At 42.7% G+C, this 19,134-nt stretch overlaps 1 protein-coding gene across 7 annotated transcripts in view; it reads left to right on the top strand.

Moving 5' to 3' along the window:
• LOC126281953 (myrosinase 1-like) overlaps nt 1-19,134 on the top strand; it is a 151,671-nt gene that overhangs the window by 2,333 nt on the left and 130,204 nt on the right. For 6 of the 7 annotated variants that reach the window (XM_049981324.1, XM_049981322.1, XM_049981321.1 and 3 more), the window contains exons 2-5: nt 2,751-2,884; nt 8,094-8,228; nt 10,775-10,897; nt 15,185-15,368. The exons of the other annotated variant lie outside the window; for it this stretch is intronic. In XM_049981324.1, the coding sequence (XP_049837281.1) occupies nt 2,751-2,884; nt 8,094-8,228; nt 10,775-10,897; nt 15,185-15,368 (576 nt within the window). The remainder of the gene's footprint in view (nt 1-2,750; nt 2,885-8,093; nt 8,229-10,774; nt 10,898-15,184; nt 15,369-19,134) is intronic. 7 annotated transcript variants of the gene reach the window in all.

Here is a 19,134-nt window from a genome sequence, read left to right as displayed (position 1 = left end):
AAAAAGTCACTTACCGTGAGATCAACGACTTTGGAGACTAATGGTGCAATGCTAGATCCGTGCGCTCTTTACGGTCGATACCTAGTCGATGTAGCATCGTGATGAACTGCTCTTTTCCAGTTTTTAAAATATTGTGCTTTATTATGCCATGGTGCAATTCGTTTTTTCGTGGAAAATACCAACGCTTCGTCCTCATCTGCGAAGGACATCTTCAGGGGGAAGTGGGGGAAGGGGACGCGCTCTGGTTCCCTACTCACTGTAGCAGCAGTTTCCACTTGCTGCCGCACAGAGGCGTGACGTCTTTGCAAAAGTGGAGCGCCATTGGCCGTTATTGCAGTCGTTCCACAGTATAAGAGAGATGCATGTCTTCTTCAGCATCGAATTACAGATACCATTCCGTTTTACACTTTCTTTCCCTGCATACCTTGCTGAATTAGCACTCTGGGAAGGACAGATATAGCAGAGAAATGGATTATCCATAGTCTAGGGGATGTTCGCACAGTGAATTTTACTACGTGGAGATGAATGCGAAGTTTTTTTTTAAAGCATCCTGATGGAAGAAAATTGGGTGCTGGACTGGGACTTGAAACCAAGTCCTTGCTCAGAGGCCAGTTCGAATACAGGTTCAGTAAATTTTTTACTTTCATGAAAGTTTTCCATTAACGGTGCTGTCCTATTCCTATACAGAAAGACCTTCAGCTTTGATTAATTTCCTTAGACACAGTTTCTAAAGATCAGAGCTGTCTGCAGCATTCGGAAGAGTGGGAGGAGGTATTGGCAGACACAAACTTTCAGCTGAGTTGTGAGGATGCAGAACGAGTTGCTGGGTTGCCAGAATTGTGTCACCAAAGGTAGAGGATTCGTGTCCCAGTCGGGCAGATAGACTATCTGATCAGAATTGTCTGCACGCCCCTGTGTGATGCGGAATTGCCTGAAACCAATTGCCTGCTAGATGTCACGAGAGCGGATCTGTCAGTATAAAAGTTGGCGAGTGGTACTGTGTCGCCGGCCGGGGTGGCCGAGCGGTTCTAGGCGCCAGAGTCTGGAGCCGCGAGATAGCTAATGTCGCACGTTCGAATCCTGCATCGGGCATGGATGTGTGTGATGTCCTTAGGTTAGTTAGGTTTAAGTAGTTTAAGTTCTAGGGGACTGATGACCTCAGATGTTAAGTCCCATGGTGTTCAGAGCCATTTGAACAATTTTTGCATCAGCATGGAAATGCACGCAGTTATAAAGCAGCACCAGTGAGGGAATGGCCTGTGGACAATAACATTACTGAAATGGACTAGCCTGGCCAGATGACTCAGAATGTCGACTTCGCTCCAGACCACAGCTTCCATTAGCACTCTTGCTTGGATTCTTGAGGAAAAATACGCTGCCATTCCTCGACAGGAATGCAGACACTTCGTTGAAAGTGTCCGCAACATAGGAGGAGCGATACTGATGAGGGGTTGCTACTGAGGTGGGCATTTACTGTTATGGAAACTGATCAACCCTTGCAACTTGACTGGAAGAGGTGTCATTGTTGTTCACACCTAGCGTCTTGGGTATTCGATCCTCTGTGCTATCACAGATTATACCCACCTATCCAAATTTGTACTCTTAAAGGCAGAGCGGGCGATGGGTCACAGTTGTTCACTACCGTGCCAATGTAGGAGACACAGAAGTTATCAGTGTCCAACAACCTGGTGTCTTGATGACGATGATTTCCGAATGCAGAAGCGGCACGTTGGGTATAGTGTCCGTTTCTCTTGAGTTAGTTAGCTGCATTTTCCATACATCATTTGAACTCTTTTTTTATCTACATGATGTGGAACGAGTCAGTTGATAGAATACGTATATTTGATTATCATTAACAATAATGATGTGAGGCTGTAATGAATGTTATTTACGACTTGGCTAACGCTCCCAGAGTATCGAATGAGAAATACAGTTTAAAGTCCAGAGATGTGAACAAGTTGAATCAAACCTTCCATATTCGACTCCAACCATCACAATCCGAAACATTTAATTCGACTCTCAATGTTGGCGCGCCAGAGACACATGAAGTGCTTCGTCTGTATTTCATCACTATATGACTGATATATAAATAAAGTGATGTGAAGAATTTGAATACTGGGTGTGATATCTTACTACTGAGAGTCGCAGTGATGGTTGTCAATCAGATTAGAATCTAGATAGGAGAGAATCTTAATAAATGAAAGTCGTCCATATCCCACTCCATCACTTACGTCTTATGAGCTACAAATAACCTTTCTAATTACTAAGCCAGCTATGAGAGTGAACACTATGGCTCACAGAGCCGGTAACGTCACAGATTCAACCTGTCTTAAACCAAAGGGTGGACACACCCCATGTTAGTGTCTGCTGGTAGGTGCCCTGATACTTTTGATCAGATAGTGTAGTTACGATCTGTCAGAAACGGATGGTGCAATACGTTCTCCCATGCAGATCGAAACGCACACTAGACACTTGCCTATGTTATTTTCCAGGTCACTGAATAACATCAAGCATCTTCTAGAGTTGTGTTACTATCATAACAATGAAGAATCACTTGGGCTATTGTATCTACCCCATTGTGCCCTAAATCATGCTTAGATACAGACAACAGTGAGTTAGCGTTTTGGGACTGTAGATACAGTAAAGGCAGAGAGAGCTGGTGGAAACTGGTATACGGATGGGGCAAGAGAGGTATTTTCAAAGTGCAAGGGTCATGCTGGTTGATTGATGGTAGACGTGTTGTGTTTCAGGCAAGGGAGAGAGCATCTGGGACCACATGCTGCACGCACAGCCCAACCTTACAGTAGATGGCCAGAACGGCGACGTGGCGGCCGACTCGTACCACAGGTACAAGGAGGACGTGCAGCTGCTCGTCGGAATCAACGTGAGTGCCGAGGCTGGCAACACCGCTGACTGCTCTACATCTGGCACCTAACACACGTTCGGTGACAGGTTGTTTGTGACGAGCCTTTGATGCGACGGTTCCTATCCAAACATATCTCAAAACTACGAAACATGAAACCCGCATTGCTTTATTAGCTGATGTGGTCATGTTGCTGTTTCTTTTTATTTTCTTTTTCTATGACTTTCGACCAAAACGAATCGAAAATCATTTTCAGAACTAGTTGGTTGTACGTGTTCAGCTAAACACCGTGTAGCAATGCCACGTAGACAAACTTTGAGGGACAGCAGAGCTTCTTTTGACGAAAAATTTCAGGATCATAGTCGAAGTCCGGAAACGTGATTCAGCGAGACCACGCAGCGTCCAAATTGCACCCAGCGTTAAGTTTGTGCCTCTAGACCATTCCTTCGGGAGCAGAGTGTAAGGAGTAGTGGTATCTACGATGTTATTGTCCTCCTTACTTATCGCTGGCTTCTGGAAATTTCGAAGCTGAGCGCGCCTTCCTTTCTGTTGTATGGCAAAAATAGTCCGCCTCCGTAGCTTTACTGTCTACCACGCAGAGGGCGCAGATGTGGTGTGACCTTCATCATGATTTTCATCATCATTGCCCCGCAAGTCGCCGAAGTAGCGTCAACTAAAAAGGAATTGCAATACAGTGGCCGAACTCCCCCGAATGGGGTCTCCCGGCCAACAATGCCATACGACCATTTCCATTTCCATGGCAACAATACCCCTGCAGTAGTGGCCACACGCCATCTGCAAGACAGTTGGTGCTGGGCTTCAGTAGGGAGCAGTAAGCGCATCGGCGTCTCGTATAAACAGTATGAAGATACTGATAGTCAGTACAATTAAGAGTTGAAAGTGTTACGTCAGTCCATAGGAGAAAAGTGTTTGAGGTATTCACTTGTTTCGTGGAAAGGCACGCTGGATTATATATGAGTTTTGTATCTGAAAGAGTGTCGTGTTGTGAATCAGTAATTTTCATGGAGGAACATACTGACAGTAAAACGTATGTGAAAAAGCTTCCACGATCCGTGATCAACTGTTTATTTACTGCGGGAACGCAAGGCAGCAATGGCTACTTCAGAATGAATGCGAAACGAGCTTAACTGTTAACACAATCCGAGCTAACCTGACTTGCAGTGTTTTTTTTTTTTATTGACATTTTCCATTTCTTTATTGAATCACTTTAATATTTGAAATATATAAGAGAGACGCATTCGAAATAGGCACATGGTCAGGTTTATTTCCTAACGTAACGAGATCTTATGTAAAGCTACTATACTCGAGTGCAATAGTGCAGTAGCCGCAAAGATTACTATAAAATAGATGAAACGACTTTAAAAAAATTAAAAAAAATATTTGTTTGCACTAGGGCTGGTCAATATTTAATGCAAGTGTTGAAAGCCTCACCTATTAAGCAAATAATACACTCCACATTGTACCATATTAAAATTTTATGAAGTTAAGACTGACAATCAGAAATGCGTGTTTCTGGTTAACAATGAGGAAACTTAGGTTATTAATAGCATTGAATAGGAAAACACTTCATAATGTCATGCAAAATTATATTTATTTGGTCACAAGCTGGCTTCCACTCCTTAGATAATCGACAGGAGTCAGCTAAATGTCGCGAAAACAAACAAATCATGTGCAACATACGCACATATTACTCATACAACCATTCAAAAATGATGAAATGTAGGGTGCTTACACAGGAATATATTCTGTTTTTATGTCTCGCGGAAGTGGTTGAATTAACTATTTGATGTCTAATTTTCCACCTCCGAATAGGTGCATACTAGGCTGATGTCCATGTCCACCTTCAGTTACACTATTTACAAACCTTTGCAAATGTTCCGAGCCCGTGTAAATAAGCGATAAAGGTATGAGATTAATATCGACATCGTTTTAGTTAATGTTCGTTTACGAAAAATTATGAATATATTTTACACTTTATTAAATAAAGCCACTGTTGCATAATTCGCTAAAGCCGTTAGAAATTTTGCTGTAACCCACAACAAGAACAGGAGAAATTTAGATTGCGGTTTAATTTTTTAATTAATCAGAGAACGCTGTGGAGGATACACTTGGCTCCGTGAGCAACACGAGGGACTGTCTAATGTTACGTGTTGGCAGACACAAAGAAAAACGATTTAATTTTGAAACACTAAGCACGATACTCATTGGAAACGTTAAAGAACATCATTTAATAAATTGAAATGAAAGAGGAAACACGGTGGGTTGGTCTAAAACAGTAGTCTCTTATGAAGATTGTTAGTTATAGTACTACTGAGGTACCAAAAGAAACCAGGACAGGAATAAGAACTTTTACAATAAAATCACGCATTTGTTTATTGTCTATAAGCTCACATCTTTGGTAAACACGAAATGAGTTCTAATTAAATCTTTTTTTTTTTTAACAATCAAATAATGAATCGGTATGGTGTCTTAGTTGCTGCTTTATTCTTGAGTGATGATTTTAAAAAGCTTATTGTTGAGCATTAAGTTTGGATTTTAGACGCCATACCTCTTCTTCCCTTGGAGCAGATTCCAGCAGGAAATCCTTTTAAATCCCCGAGTGAACTATTCTGAAGTGACCGTTCGACGTTCCTTTTCATCCCAACCGATAAACTTGCATAACACACAAAACACACATATTTGTTCCTTACATGAGTAAAGAAGCAATTGGTTTCCCATTCCCAAGGCAAATGAGAAGATTTTTGCTTCTTGCGTGAACATGACATCATCGGAGTGAACCTAGCTTACTATCAATGCATAAATCAAAATGTCACAAATGTCACAAGTACACACACGTAAATATAACGTGCACAGCCTCACACGTTTACAATGAACTGTGAGGCTGACAATATAGCACTCCTGACAAAGACAACTGCTCGCGAGAAACAAGCTGTTGTTGTCGTTAACGTCAGTGGAGCAGTCCAGGTTAGCCAATCTGAAACCACGATCTACTGAAAAAGTACCTGCGAGCTACTGGTAGCTCGTGTATGACAGTCTGGCGATCACTGGTTTAACGCGTGGAATTGCACGAGACACTGATTATCAGCACAAGGAAACAATACATAAAGAAAGATTGGTTAAAATGGAAAACTCAGGATCACGAACTATCGTAAATCTTACAGAGACCTAATTCAAACGCATATGCTGAAAGAAAAGTATTGCACGAGCACGACTGATGTTACTAAACGTAAAAAAAGTCCAGCTAATCGCAACTGGTGGCGATCACAAAGACTCATCATATTATTCACCAAATTAAATACCGTAAGGTGCCAAAAATATCTTAATAACACTGTTTGAACAGTGTTCAGTCTGGGAAGACTAGGAAATCCTTAGCAGCACCTACCTAGCCTCACGTCTTCATACCCTGAGTTCATAGCACCCACCCTTTGAAGCCGGCACCGCCATGTTGGCTACCCCAAAATGTTACCAGACTACTGGTTACGACTCCTGTCCTTTGTCTGGTCGCAGACCCACACGTGATGCAGTAGATCGAAGCTTTTCGCCCCGTTAAAGTACTTTCTTTTTATTACACGTTCCGAATAACCATTAAGAGAAGTGTCTAATGTAATAAAAAGACTGCATTTGTAATCCAGCACTTGTCTTAATATGGACAGACGAAACTGATATTTGGTCTATGTCCACTTCCCGAAAACGCTTAAAACATATTTTGTTACGTTTGGGCGGTTTCCAATCTTTATTTTCACAGCGTTGATTCAGAGAGCTTTGAGCGTTAGTCTGATGAGAAATATAAGGTCAAATGGCAGAAATAAAACCACTGCAATAAAAGTGAAGAGCACAACCAAAATTCTTGTATATAAAAGAAAACATCTCTTGAACTAGTCCACATACGAATAAAATGTTACTCCTTTACACTTTAGCCTATAATTACAATGGCAAGTACACTCATAAATGACGCTATGTGGCATATTTGATAAGAACACTTGCCCGAGAAGCTAATATTTACGGCAACTAACATAGAGGATATCGGCTTAAAGTCTGTGACGCATGCCGACTAATCTTATTTTACTTCCTTGCCTGTTCAACTAATAACGTTCGACTTCTACGTGGAGATGAAAACAGGTTTCGGTTTCGACAAAACATAACAGCCTATTGTGAACTAGTCATTCTGATTGTAGTCTAGAGTGTAGATGAGTCACATTTTATTCGTAAGCAGACTCGCTCAAGCGATATTTTCTTTTATATATTTGAATTTTGGTTCCACCGTTTTCCTTACCTGTAGCGATCCTATTTCAGAAATTTGATTTAGATTTTCTGTCACTTCACTCAAAGAGTTCTATTGTTGAATGTTACGGGAAGGAAGTACTGCAAACCGTCCAAGCAAAGCAAATTACTTTCTCAGGGAAGAGGACATAGATGGAACACCAGTTCCGTAAATTCCGTATGGAAATGATGAACTACGAAACAAGTCTTTTCATATCACATACTTCACGTCTTGGTTGTGCAAAACATGTAACAAAGGAGAGTTACTTCATTGAGGGGAAATGCTTCGTATAACTGGATCAAATATGCTTTTAAGACTAGAAAAATGTCTAAAAATACCTTTCTGAGAGAGCGTTATTCACAAAAGCACTGTAATATTTAGTATTTAAAATAACTGTTAGGTGGACAGGACAGAAATTAAGAACAATAAGTAATTGTTAGCAGTAGACTACTAATGTTGAGGGGCTACTAATATGGCGACGCCAGTTTCAAAGCAACATATAACGTAAGACTGTAGCGCCTCCTCTCCTTACTCCGGTATACCTCAATGGACTTCTCTGGCCAACGACCTCTCTGCCTACCCACGGAACCAAAGATGTTCCACTTTTGAAGTCCAGCATAAAGAGGAGGGAATCTGAAGGCCGTTAACTGACTGATATAATACTGCTACTTATTAAAGGCATAAAAGTGCGGGATAAACGTGTTTAGAGAAACCAAAAAATTCTTCTGTTCATACAAACTTTTATAAACAACTGGAGAGTTAATGTTTCATCTTATGAAACGAGTCTGCCCAAATCATGCCAGACGCGTTTCAACTCTACCAAAAGGGACAGATCTTCTTCTTTTCGTTTGGTATCTTTTACTTTCTTTGATTTCGCCTCCATTTCGCTCAATGCCTGACGTAAGCAACTAGCTGTGTACTACAGCTGTGATTTCTTTGTACCTGCAGGCCAACTGCTACCGGTTCTCCCTGAGCTGGCCTCGTATTCTCCCCACTGGAGACACTAACGTCATCAACCAGGCGGGTATCGACTACTACAACAACCTCATCAACGAGCTGCTGGCCAACGGCATCGAACCTATGGTGAGTACGCTACCAGATACACCGGCGAACACCTCTTTGCAAACTCATGTGGTAACTTACGTACATTATATCTCGTACTCTCGCCTTTGAACTAACAGCGTTTAATCAAGAGACGTCAGCGTCCTTCTTCGTTCAGTAAATACCGAAGGAAAAGTCCATTGTAAGTGCTACACGCCGGCGACCACTATTTTTCAAGTACAAATAGTGATCACGAACGTCTGCGTCGATATCTCGCCTCCTCATCCAACAGCGTGTAATCAGCAGATATCAACAGCGTGCTGCTTCAAGGGCTTCGCATCAGAACACTGCTACATTCTTTTGTCTGTCAGCGAATCCAAAAAGAAAAATTGAAACTGATCGTACCTGCACCAGAGACGGACGAACTACATTAATTGATCTACTTTGCTGGTCGGAGACCGCCTACATTGTGGATCATTTTAAAGAAACACAACAACCAGCAATTTATTAATACGCGTGTTGCAGATGCCTTGTGCTTAATAACTTTGTGAGGTGGATATTTTATTTATTTCGTATAGTTGTATATTTTCTTTATCCGCTACACTTCGCGAATTTTTTGTCTACAATCTCAAAGTGCACTAATTAAACAAAATTGTTATTTTTATCTACAATATACAACTCACGAAGTGTACTAGATAAACAAAATTGCTACAGTCTTGAAGAAGGGGGAACCAGGTGAGTTCTTACATTTTGGAAGCCTGATTGTGGAGCTACTAACCATTTACAAATGTAATATATGTGTACAGATCGATAACTGTTCAGAAAATATGAAGAATAGAATGATCCAATTTTTATACGTTTCTCTTGTCGCTAATGGTGCCTTTAAGGCCGTGGTACAAGTTTCTGTTGTCAGGAAACAGTTTCGCTGCATCAGGTCGCAATTATGCCCCAATTGAGAAACGTTGGTCTTAAATAATCTTGATGTTACGAGCTCTTAGCTATGGCAGGACAAAGCCTTTCCGTTTTTTATATTAGTTCTACATCTTTCCTTCTGCCAATTTTTCTTGAAGCTTTTTGTACAAAACACACTAAGAATTTGCGAGTCAAAGTATTTGCCATCGCTGGGCACTACTCTCTACCATCTTTCGGGCAGCAAATGAACCCCGCGCGGAAGAACCGGGCATCTTTTCAAGAGATGCATGAATCGATTCAATTTTGAACTTGTCCATATGATCGGAACTGCTGGTCAGCTAGGTCGTGAGGACTGGTGGGAAAAAGAGGTAATGAGGGGGAGCAAAGTCTGGAGAATACGATGCGTTGGGTAGGATGTATCGGTTAAACATTTTTGACATGGTATCCAGCATTGTCAAGCTGAAAATCTCCTTTTCATGTCTATCGCTGTATTGTGGCAGTTTGTGTTTCAGTGCTCGGCCGAAATGCTTTCGATCACCTCCTGTGATAGTTGCCGTCGGCTTCATTAGCTTAGAAAACCCTTTCTCTTCCGCCACTATGCCGGTATTCGACGTCAAAATCACCTTTCCTGAACCTTTGAAACCATTCTGTGAATGTTCTTTCACTAGTAAATGCCTCGCCTTAGGTCTTACTAAGCATGTTATCAGGCTCAACCGCAAATTTTTTCATGATAAAGCAGAAAATTAAAACTTCCCGCAAATGACGAGACTTAAGCTGATATGTTGACATATTCAATCGATGATAACTTTATGATGGAATTACAAATAGACTAATATTTTATGGCGTTGTATTTACAAAAGTCTAAGCGTATAGTATGACACTTACGACCTACCACTGTACCACCACTTGCCGTTACTGCCATCTATTTCAAAACAGAGGAAGCAAAGTTGTAAACGTGATAGTTTCTCAAGAAAACAACATAGACTCTTAGAGGCTTGCAGTCAGCAGGCGTCTTTGCGATCATAAAATACGTTACACCAGTCGATTGTTAAAAGAAAGGCTACTTTAGTGACCTCCTTGACTGAGAGAAGCAGTTTATTCCGAAAAGAGTAATAACCGTCCACAGCTTGAGATCAGCAAATTTCTTCCTACTTGCCTTCTCAACTATCACTGACTCAGTCAGAGGAATAGAACATCCGTAGGTGCTGGAATTTTTGTAGTGAATAAACAAAGAATTTTAAATGCTTAATGGCTCATGTAAGAACTGGCTTGCATCATACAGAACAACTGAAGGTGGGGCATAGGTCTTTTACTCGTTTAAAAAATACTGAAAAATCCGTTTGATCTGGTTTCCTCGAAACTGGTGCCGTACCTGAACATTTTCATCATTGCGAACTGTTAACGAAAGAATAAATAAAGAATTTCTTTAAATTACTACCGCTACACTGTTTTCTCGGTCTCCTGAAGAAAAAAGAAATGTTTCTGGGACTTAGCTCAATTATCGTTTCCTCTCTACAAATGTTAGCCAGGATTTGGTGCAACATATCTCCCTCGGACCCCACTCTGTGTTGACGACATGCCCTGCATCAGCTGCGGCAGTGGTTCCCGCTCGTCTTGTGTATTTTTTGTCCCCAACTTTACTATTGGACATTAAAGGTGGCCGCATCTGCCCACAGGTGACGCTGTACCACTGGGACCTCCCGCAGGAGCTGCAGAAGCTGGGCGGCTGGCCCAACATCGAGCTGGCGGACTACTTTGTCGAGTACGCCCGCATCGCCTTCGAGAACTTCGGAGACCGGGTGAGTTGCTTTCCCTCCCTTTCTAGATCGGTTACAGAACTACTGTTATCTGAAAACTCCTCCGTCAAAAATTTTCTTAGCACGAGGTAAACTGCCACGGAGAATATTTTTGTCGTCTTATGCAGTCTCGTGTTTGCATCCGTTTCGGCAGCAACTTCGCAAGACAGTAACTGTCATTGTGGAATATTACGTATTAATTAGATTTCTTGATACGACGATCAATTAAGCGTACCGAGTGCATTCACGCTTAGCTGAGACGGTGCACTTTTTCTTCCGCTGGTGGGTATCTTTGAGCCGCGACACGTCTAGCGTTGGTGTGGGCATTGAGGTCTGCAACGACACTTTGCGAAACTCAGCTCGTTCTTTCCCTTCATGAGATACAGAGCACTGTAAACAACGAGGCTAGGTTGATGCCGCGTCCCTCAACTTCAGGAAGGTATTTGGCGTCCCGCACTGCCGTTTAGAGAGGGAGAAAAAAAGAAAACGAAAACACCTGGTATTGGACCAGACTTGCGATTGGGTACAAGACTTCCTTGCTGGCTGAACTCAGCACGCCGTCTTAATGGAACGAAATCGACTGATATGCGGGTAATTTGCGGAGTACCCCAAGGAAGTGTGACAGGATCGCTACAGTTTCCAAGTTTCCACATGAGTAGGTAGAAAACGTCGAAAGGTCTTTAAGATTGTTCATAGGTGATACAGGTGCCTGTAGGAAAGTAACAACGCCAGAAGACAGTATCGTCTTCCTAACAACCTGCAGAAGGTTGATGAATGATACATGGACTGGCAATTGACCCTGGACATAAATAAATGTAATACATTGCTCATACTTAGCTAAAGAAATCCACGATTGGACTATTGATGACAAATTGTTGGAAACAGTCTCTACTGTAAAGTGTCTAGCGGACCTTAAGCGGAATGACAATATAAAACATATAGTAGAAGAAAACAGATGTCACACCCAGATTCAAAGGAAGAATCTTAAGGAAACATAAAACATCCATGAAGGAAATGGCTTATAAGGCGCTTGTTCTATCGATTACTGAATACTGTTCATCAGTAGGGGATCCTTAACACGTAGAACTGATGGAAGAGATGGAGAAACTCCAACGAAGAGTGGCGCGTTTCGTCACGTGATCGTTTGGTTGTTGACAAAGCTTTTCCGAGATGCTCAACAAAGTCCATAACAGATGCGTTGTGCATTACGGAAGGTTTACTATTGAAATTTCGTGAGAGCACTTCCCACGAGAGTCGGGCAGCATGTTGTTCACTCTCACAGACATCTCGTGAAATGACCACAATGAGAACATTCGAAAAATTAGAACTCATACAGTGGCTTACCGATAAGCATTCTTCCCACGCGCCATTTGCGAGTGGAACAAGGAAGGGAGGGTCAGTTAGTGGTACCAGAAGTACCCTCCGCCACACATCGTTATCTGTTTGCAGAGTATGATTAAAATACAGATGTAGATGGTTTGGAGTGGGAGGTTTGTGCTAACATGAAGGGCACAGAGTGATTTCATAGAGAATGACGGATGTATAGAGGGTTTAAAATTCTGTACATCAAACATCTAGATATGACAAATCATGTTCTGCAGAACAACGCTTGTTAGGTACAAAATGTTAGCTTATGCTTCCCGGTGACACCAAGCGTCTTTTATAATTGGTTATGCCCCTTGAGAGAGCAGAGCATAGGCATCCTGTGTATACCGTCTTCCATTCTATGTGAAACGGGGAAGGCCGAGCTTTTGAGCTGCACAGCAAGTTTAAAGGATCACGTTTTAAAAACCCTGTAATTGCCTTCTATTGCAACGCATGTTTTACAGTTGGCTCAAAGGTGCCTGCAGCCTTCCTCTGTAATGGCGCAAAAGCGTGTCGCCCTGCGATATCACCCTCGGGTTAGGCGACGCTTCAAACAGCCAGGTGCCGACACGTGCGAAAAAAGACAACTTTACAGAAATTCATGTGAGATTAAAGTGGATTAATGGTGCCACATTGGCAGAAAATTTCACCACAATTGTGCCCAACGCAATCGTCGTGTTACACGAGCTTCTCTCATCCACATTTCAACCTTCTTTTGATTCTCTACGATGGAGGTCAGAACTGTGCCACATAGCATTGAAATCCTAAGGTTTGCTTATGGGTGGCTGAGGAAACACTTCAAACGCACCGCTGCTCAGAATCGGCATAAAAAACCCTCAGGAGGTCACATAGAGGGCGTCAATGAAAGCGTCCCTTTCCCTGGGGCATTGATTCTCATATATTTTGGGATTGAAAACGATAGCTTGCAGTAAGATGAGCAACAGGACAACATTTTTGAGAATCTTAGACACTGTTGACACCGTCAGACGTTTCAACTCTTCTTTATAGACATGTAGGGGGGTGGGGGGGGGTGGATCTACATTGAACGTGATTGCACCCCCTTTGATGTGCAGCACGTTTTGCTCTTGTGTTCTGTTTGGAGCCACTAGGGACCATTCATAACCATTCAGCGAAATTGTAACGTGACCTGAAACAGCAAAGGGTAGTTATGCTTTTTCAGCCCTTCTGTTTAGCGCTCTCTTGTGGCGTGATCACACGGCAGTGTAACATTAAAATGTGCGTGAATAAAACGAGAAAAGGGCTCCTCTAACACCTCCAAGTTCGACGACATTCTCGGTGGCACCCATGAAACTTTTTTGCGCACGTAACAAATGTATCTTCTAAAAAACGTAACACCACTTCAGTCTCCCAGCTGCTCTGCCGTCTGAAGGTAGGTAAACCGCAGCCACGGAGTGTCGAAAGGGTTGTCTATCTCCCATGCGCTATAGGAGTCACTAATCTGATTTGGTGTCGAAATTTCTGAAGATATGTTTATAACGTGTTAGATGAAGGTCGTGGGGGGGGGGGGGGGCACTGTGGGGTCTTAAGTGGACTGTTTGCTCTTTTGTTCACGCACGTGTTGATGTTGAACAAAGGAGGACGGACAACGGAAGGGGGTATATTCGCAGATTCTAGTCTATGGTTACAGCGACAAACTGCACAGGGAACTGTGACTCCAGCGTATCAGGTCTAATGGAAACACATGAAGCTACGATTTGTCTACATAGCTCGTTTATTGTAGCGTGTTTTTGTCGATTCGCTTCATCCCTGACGGTCCTCCATAGGTACCCGTCCTTAAGTGTTAAATAAGGAGAGCGACCACACAGGGAGTAGGATCTCCTTGACCTATACGCTTTCCAGGTGGCGCCATTCATGTACAGTATGATATGCCGATAGTAGTAGAAGATCTACCTAATTGCATGTAAAACATTTTATCTCAATTTAGGATTTGGGTGGCAGGTAAAGTCATTGTCTGAAGTATATCGAGGTACGCCTGACCAGTTGTCGTACCCTCGAAGAAGAGGAATCCCATGAAACCACCCAGTGACAAACCACACCGCAAATTGTGCCCTGGTGGATTCACTACCTTCTCCACATCAACGTTAGGAATTCAAGGAGCCCAGTAGACACAATTGTGCCTCTTCACAGCACCGTTAAATCTGAACTGCGCCTCGTCAGGCTTCACTACTTTCCCTGTATTCTGTACCTCACTCTTAGTCGTCTTCGTTCATCATTTGCAGCAGTCGCGGAATATACTCCGTCTATTTTGCACCCTTCAGAATGCATCTTAGCACTTGACTGGTTTACCCCACTTTCGCATGTTCCCCGATTCACAGATTTTTGTGATGATCGGACGAAATGTTCGACAGCAATGGACGCTTGAGTTGTTCTTGTTTACGGTCGGCCAAATCTTGTCCTCTGAACGTATTTAACAGTTCCATTGGCTTCGAACTTGTCACAAACGTAGCTCCTGAATGTTCTGCTATTTTCAGTACCGCTTTAATACAGTCTTTAATTTCACTAATGACAGCAAACTCATCCCATGATATCTACTCGATCGTCTTCCGCTGTACTGGTTCGCCGTGGCACCTTATCATTCTCACATGCACGACGCGATATTCCAGTTGCACACCCAATTCAGTAGTTTCACTGCAAGAGGCGAGTAACTAAGTCATTCTGTTTCGAAACTATTGCACTACAAACAGTGTGAACGTATTTTGACCCCTATATATGGTCCTACAATACTCCCTTGGGACGCTTCTAAAGTTTCTTTCATATCTATAAGTTTAGCCCTTCGTTGTGGGCTCTCTACACCCTACATGGAAGTCTCGAATCCAGTTTGGTTGGTCAGTGGCAAGCCAGTACATCTTTTGTTTGGCGAACGACAATGTGGAAGTGTATTGAGTGATGTTGCTTCTTCCACAGGTGAAGTTGTGGCTGACCTTCAACGAGCCCAACATGTTCTCCAGGGGCTACTCCACAGCCACGTCGTTCGCTCCCGGCGCCAACTCCTCGGGCATCGCAGACTACATGATGGCCAAGACGATCCTGCTGGCGCACGCGCGCGTCTACCGACTCTACGACCTGAGCTTCCGCCTCAAGCAGAGGGGTGAGGCCCACAGCCAGTCTGCCTCAGTTACTGGCTTCTCTTCCGTAAATCAACATCTTTCAACAATCTTAGTTACAGAAGCACTTTGAAAAACTTTTTTGAGGAAGGAGAGTGGTAGAGATTCCTCTATCATAAAAAAGAAAAAGTCCACATAAATGTACACACGATATCCTTCTAGTCTCAGTTGTTAATGAAAGATTATGTTCAGTGTGCTCAGAGGTAAACTGCAACAACTGGGCTCTGAAAGCGTGTTAGGACGTCAACTGACTGAGAAAGGACTAAGACAAGAGTTGCATGTCCCATATTAGCGAAGCTGTTCTTTGCGCAGGGTGAGGAAGTTGAGAAGATATTCTAAGTACGGAATTACAGTTAACGAAGAAAAAATATAAAATTTTAAGGTTAGCCGTGACACTGTAATTCTGTCAGAGATAGTAAGGACCTTGGAAAATGGGTTGAACGGAGTGGCTTGTGTGTTGGAAGGACATCACAGACAAATTCTGCCGCGAGCTGTGGTGCTCCAAGTGCGCCGTACTGGCCAGCATCTGCCTCTGGCTTGCAAATTCAAACCTGACCATCAGCAGTTATCCGTTATTCATTATTCATCATTTCTGAAAGGTTCTTGAAATATCTTATGTGTGCAATGTTTGTGAATTCTAGAATATTCGATGTCTGTATAAATAACTGCACTCTCTCTCCTGGAGTTCAGTTGTGTTCTGGCTGCTCGTTGGTGTTCCTACCGGGCTTTCAGTGCTAAGTGTTGTATTCCGTTGACGATTTTGCATTCGGATTTGGACTTGAGGGTGGTCACAGCGTGACAATGTTTGGTGGAGACGCCAGGTATTTCATAGCATCTACATCACTGTGGTTCCATTTCTGCAAAGTAAAAGCCATTGGGACATAGGAACCGGACTTTAAGCAGTACGTCATTCCCGTCGACCATATACTAAAGAGATCAGTGGATTCCAAGACAACAGAAAGTCAGTTGCACATCAACCATCCATCAGTGTTCTCTGGAGGTTTTGCTCAGGAAATGATGAGATGCCTGAAAGGATTCGATCGAGTCGCCTAATACAAAATACGGGAAGACATGATGAATCTCACAAAAGTGTACTTTTTCTAGGACAGTACAGGCTATTTTTGCGTCGACTGTGGACTGAACAAAATGACGAAGAAATATGGCTATCCACTGCCTCACACTGATGACCAAGCTAGGACATAGAGTCATGCTACTGGCAAATCACGATTGATTGGGAGAAGACTGTCTTCATAACTCCTGACGGCCTCTATGCCGTTTGGACTGTGTAAAACTTCAACCACTTTCGGAAGTTTGATGGACAAACTGTACAACTCGAGTGGGCGACGTGTCTTTGCTATCCGGATGACACTGTGGTTTTCTTGGAGACATTTGAACAACGTTTAAGCCACCTGACAACATTACTGAACTATGTAGAAACTGCAGGTCTCTGCCTTCTGAATTCGAAAAAGTGCTTCTTCGCTGCCCAAGAAATGAGAAATCTTGGGACTTCTAGTGAATGGCTATGGAGTCCATTCCAGTCCAAAAAAATAAGAGAGGTCACAGATTTTGCGACGAAAGTGTATCGAAGATAATGGAATGTACACAAATCAGACAATACTCTGGGAATTGAGTGTATAATGAGACATTAAAAGTAGTGGATGAGTTATGCAAATTTGACAGTAAAATAAATGACGATGGCTGAAACAGACACGATACAAAATGCCGGCTGTCAGTAGCAAGAAAGTGTCTCTGGAAAACAGAAACTTGTTAACACCAGATACAGATTTAAGTGTTAGGAAATTTCTTCTAAAGCTGTTTGTACGGAGTGTAGCCTTGTAGCGAAATGGAACGTGAACGATAAATAGTCCGGCAAGGACAGATTGAAAGCTCTGAAAATATGGTGCTCTGTGAGAATACTGAGAATGGATTGATTGGATAATTCATGAGGGTGCGATGAACCAAATTGGGGAGAAAAAGAAATTTATGGGTCAGCCTGACTAAAAGAAGGGAGCAGTGGACAGAACATGTCGAACTACCACGGAATCGTTCGTTTGACTGTAGAAGGAAGAGTGGAAGATAAAAATTAGAGGGAGATCAAGCCTCTCTACAGTAAGCAGATTGGAATGCATGAAGGCTGCAATGGCTACACAGAGGTTTAGCGGCTTGGGCAGCCTAGAGTAGGGTGGAGAAGTGCATCAAACCACTATCTGCACTGAAGATTACATCACCACCATGTTTGGTGAAATGTATTTCGTATGCAGGCATTCTTACGCAATCTCAACAGTCCTTATATGTCTCATTCATCTGACCCATAATAAAAATAATATTTTTATTAAAAATGGTTGTGTATGCCATCTCATTTAAATATGCTGATTTTATTTTTCGTATCAGAAATATACATACTATGCACAAATATTACTATTGCCCAAAACTAGGCCACTTCTAACGCATTTTATGTTCCTTGATGAAGTTCAGCTTCTGTGCAGGAGACTCGACAAAGTCAGCACTGAATCATTTGGTGAACAGTCTGATCTTCTCTGCAATTGCCCTGAGTATCAACAGTGTAGCCCCATCTTGCCAAATTAATATTTGATCTGACAACGCCAGATCTCAGTCTATTCGAGGACTTCCAAGCCCTACATTCCTCATCATAGCAAGTAGCTAAAGTTCGAGAAACTCTTCTCCAGCCACAGGAAAGGTACATCGTAGCCCTCCATAGCTGCAATCTAAATTTTTAGCTATGGATCTCAGTTTCATAGATGTTCAAAGGAAACTGCTCCTTGAGCTCAGTCGTTGCAGGAGCGGTTCGAGTCCATACAGAATATGGGTTCTCTCCTGCTCCACTGTCTTTCTGTCATCTTTCGCATGTGGTAAGTCCATTAAATTGGAAAGGATTTCAAGCAACCTGTTATGATTGTGCAGGTGCCACAGAGGACATTGTCCACCTCTTTGGCGTGTTCTGAATGATACCAAACGTGATAGGCATGCTCTTCTGCAGAATAGCATAGTGCCCCTGCATTAATTCATTCAGTTTCAGGTTGACTACCCCACTGTAACCCAGCCAGTTTCTGTAGAACATTGTTTCTGGTGGAAACATTGGACCTGCAGCGCTTCTTGAAAGTAAGACATCTATCAAATATCACCTCTAGGTACCTTGGAGTCTCACAGTTTTCAAGTTCGACTCCTGACCATGCTACAGAGAGAACATTAATAAAACGAACAAACTCCAGGAACGTATCTTGACTGGAAATGAGAAAAGGTTCTATGAGCATGTGTCCTCACAGAACACAGTATAGAGCTGCATCGCATCCATATCATAACAATGTTCGTGGCCTCCATGAGGTGAGAGGGATAGCAGCGGTTGTCAAACAGGACACACATAATCGTTCTTTGGCATAATCATGTTAGCGGGCCACTTAACTGGAGCTTGCAATAAGGTTTGTCTCAGTATCCTGTAGAACTGGGTCCTCCAAATCTAATGTAGGCACAGTCCACCACCTCCTCTAATGTAGGCACATTCCACCAGCTCCCTGCACGTTCGTCTATCTGGAAGGAGCCATGATTATACAGATGCCCAAGAAGGACTTCAGATGTTGAGTGATGTTGGCGCTGTGATGGTAATTGTTTTGGTACAGCCATGTTGCCTCATGACGGCATCCATCCGCTTCGCATACACAAACACCATCTCGGCTTGTTCCCGACATGAATACCGGACCATTCTGCTGCTTACAGTACGTTGCGTCAATCACA

This window comes from Schistocerca gregaria, chromosome 7 (genome assembly GCF_023897955.1).
Source record: "Schistocerca gregaria isolate iqSchGreg1 chromosome 7, iqSchGreg1.2, whole genome shotgun sequence".
Taxonomy (NCBI): domain Eukaryota; kingdom Metazoa; phylum Arthropoda; class Insecta; order Orthoptera; family Acrididae; genus Schistocerca; species Schistocerca gregaria.
The sequence above is the reverse complement of the archived record's forward strand: the minus strand, read 5'-3'. Positions and strand labels throughout refer to the sequence as shown.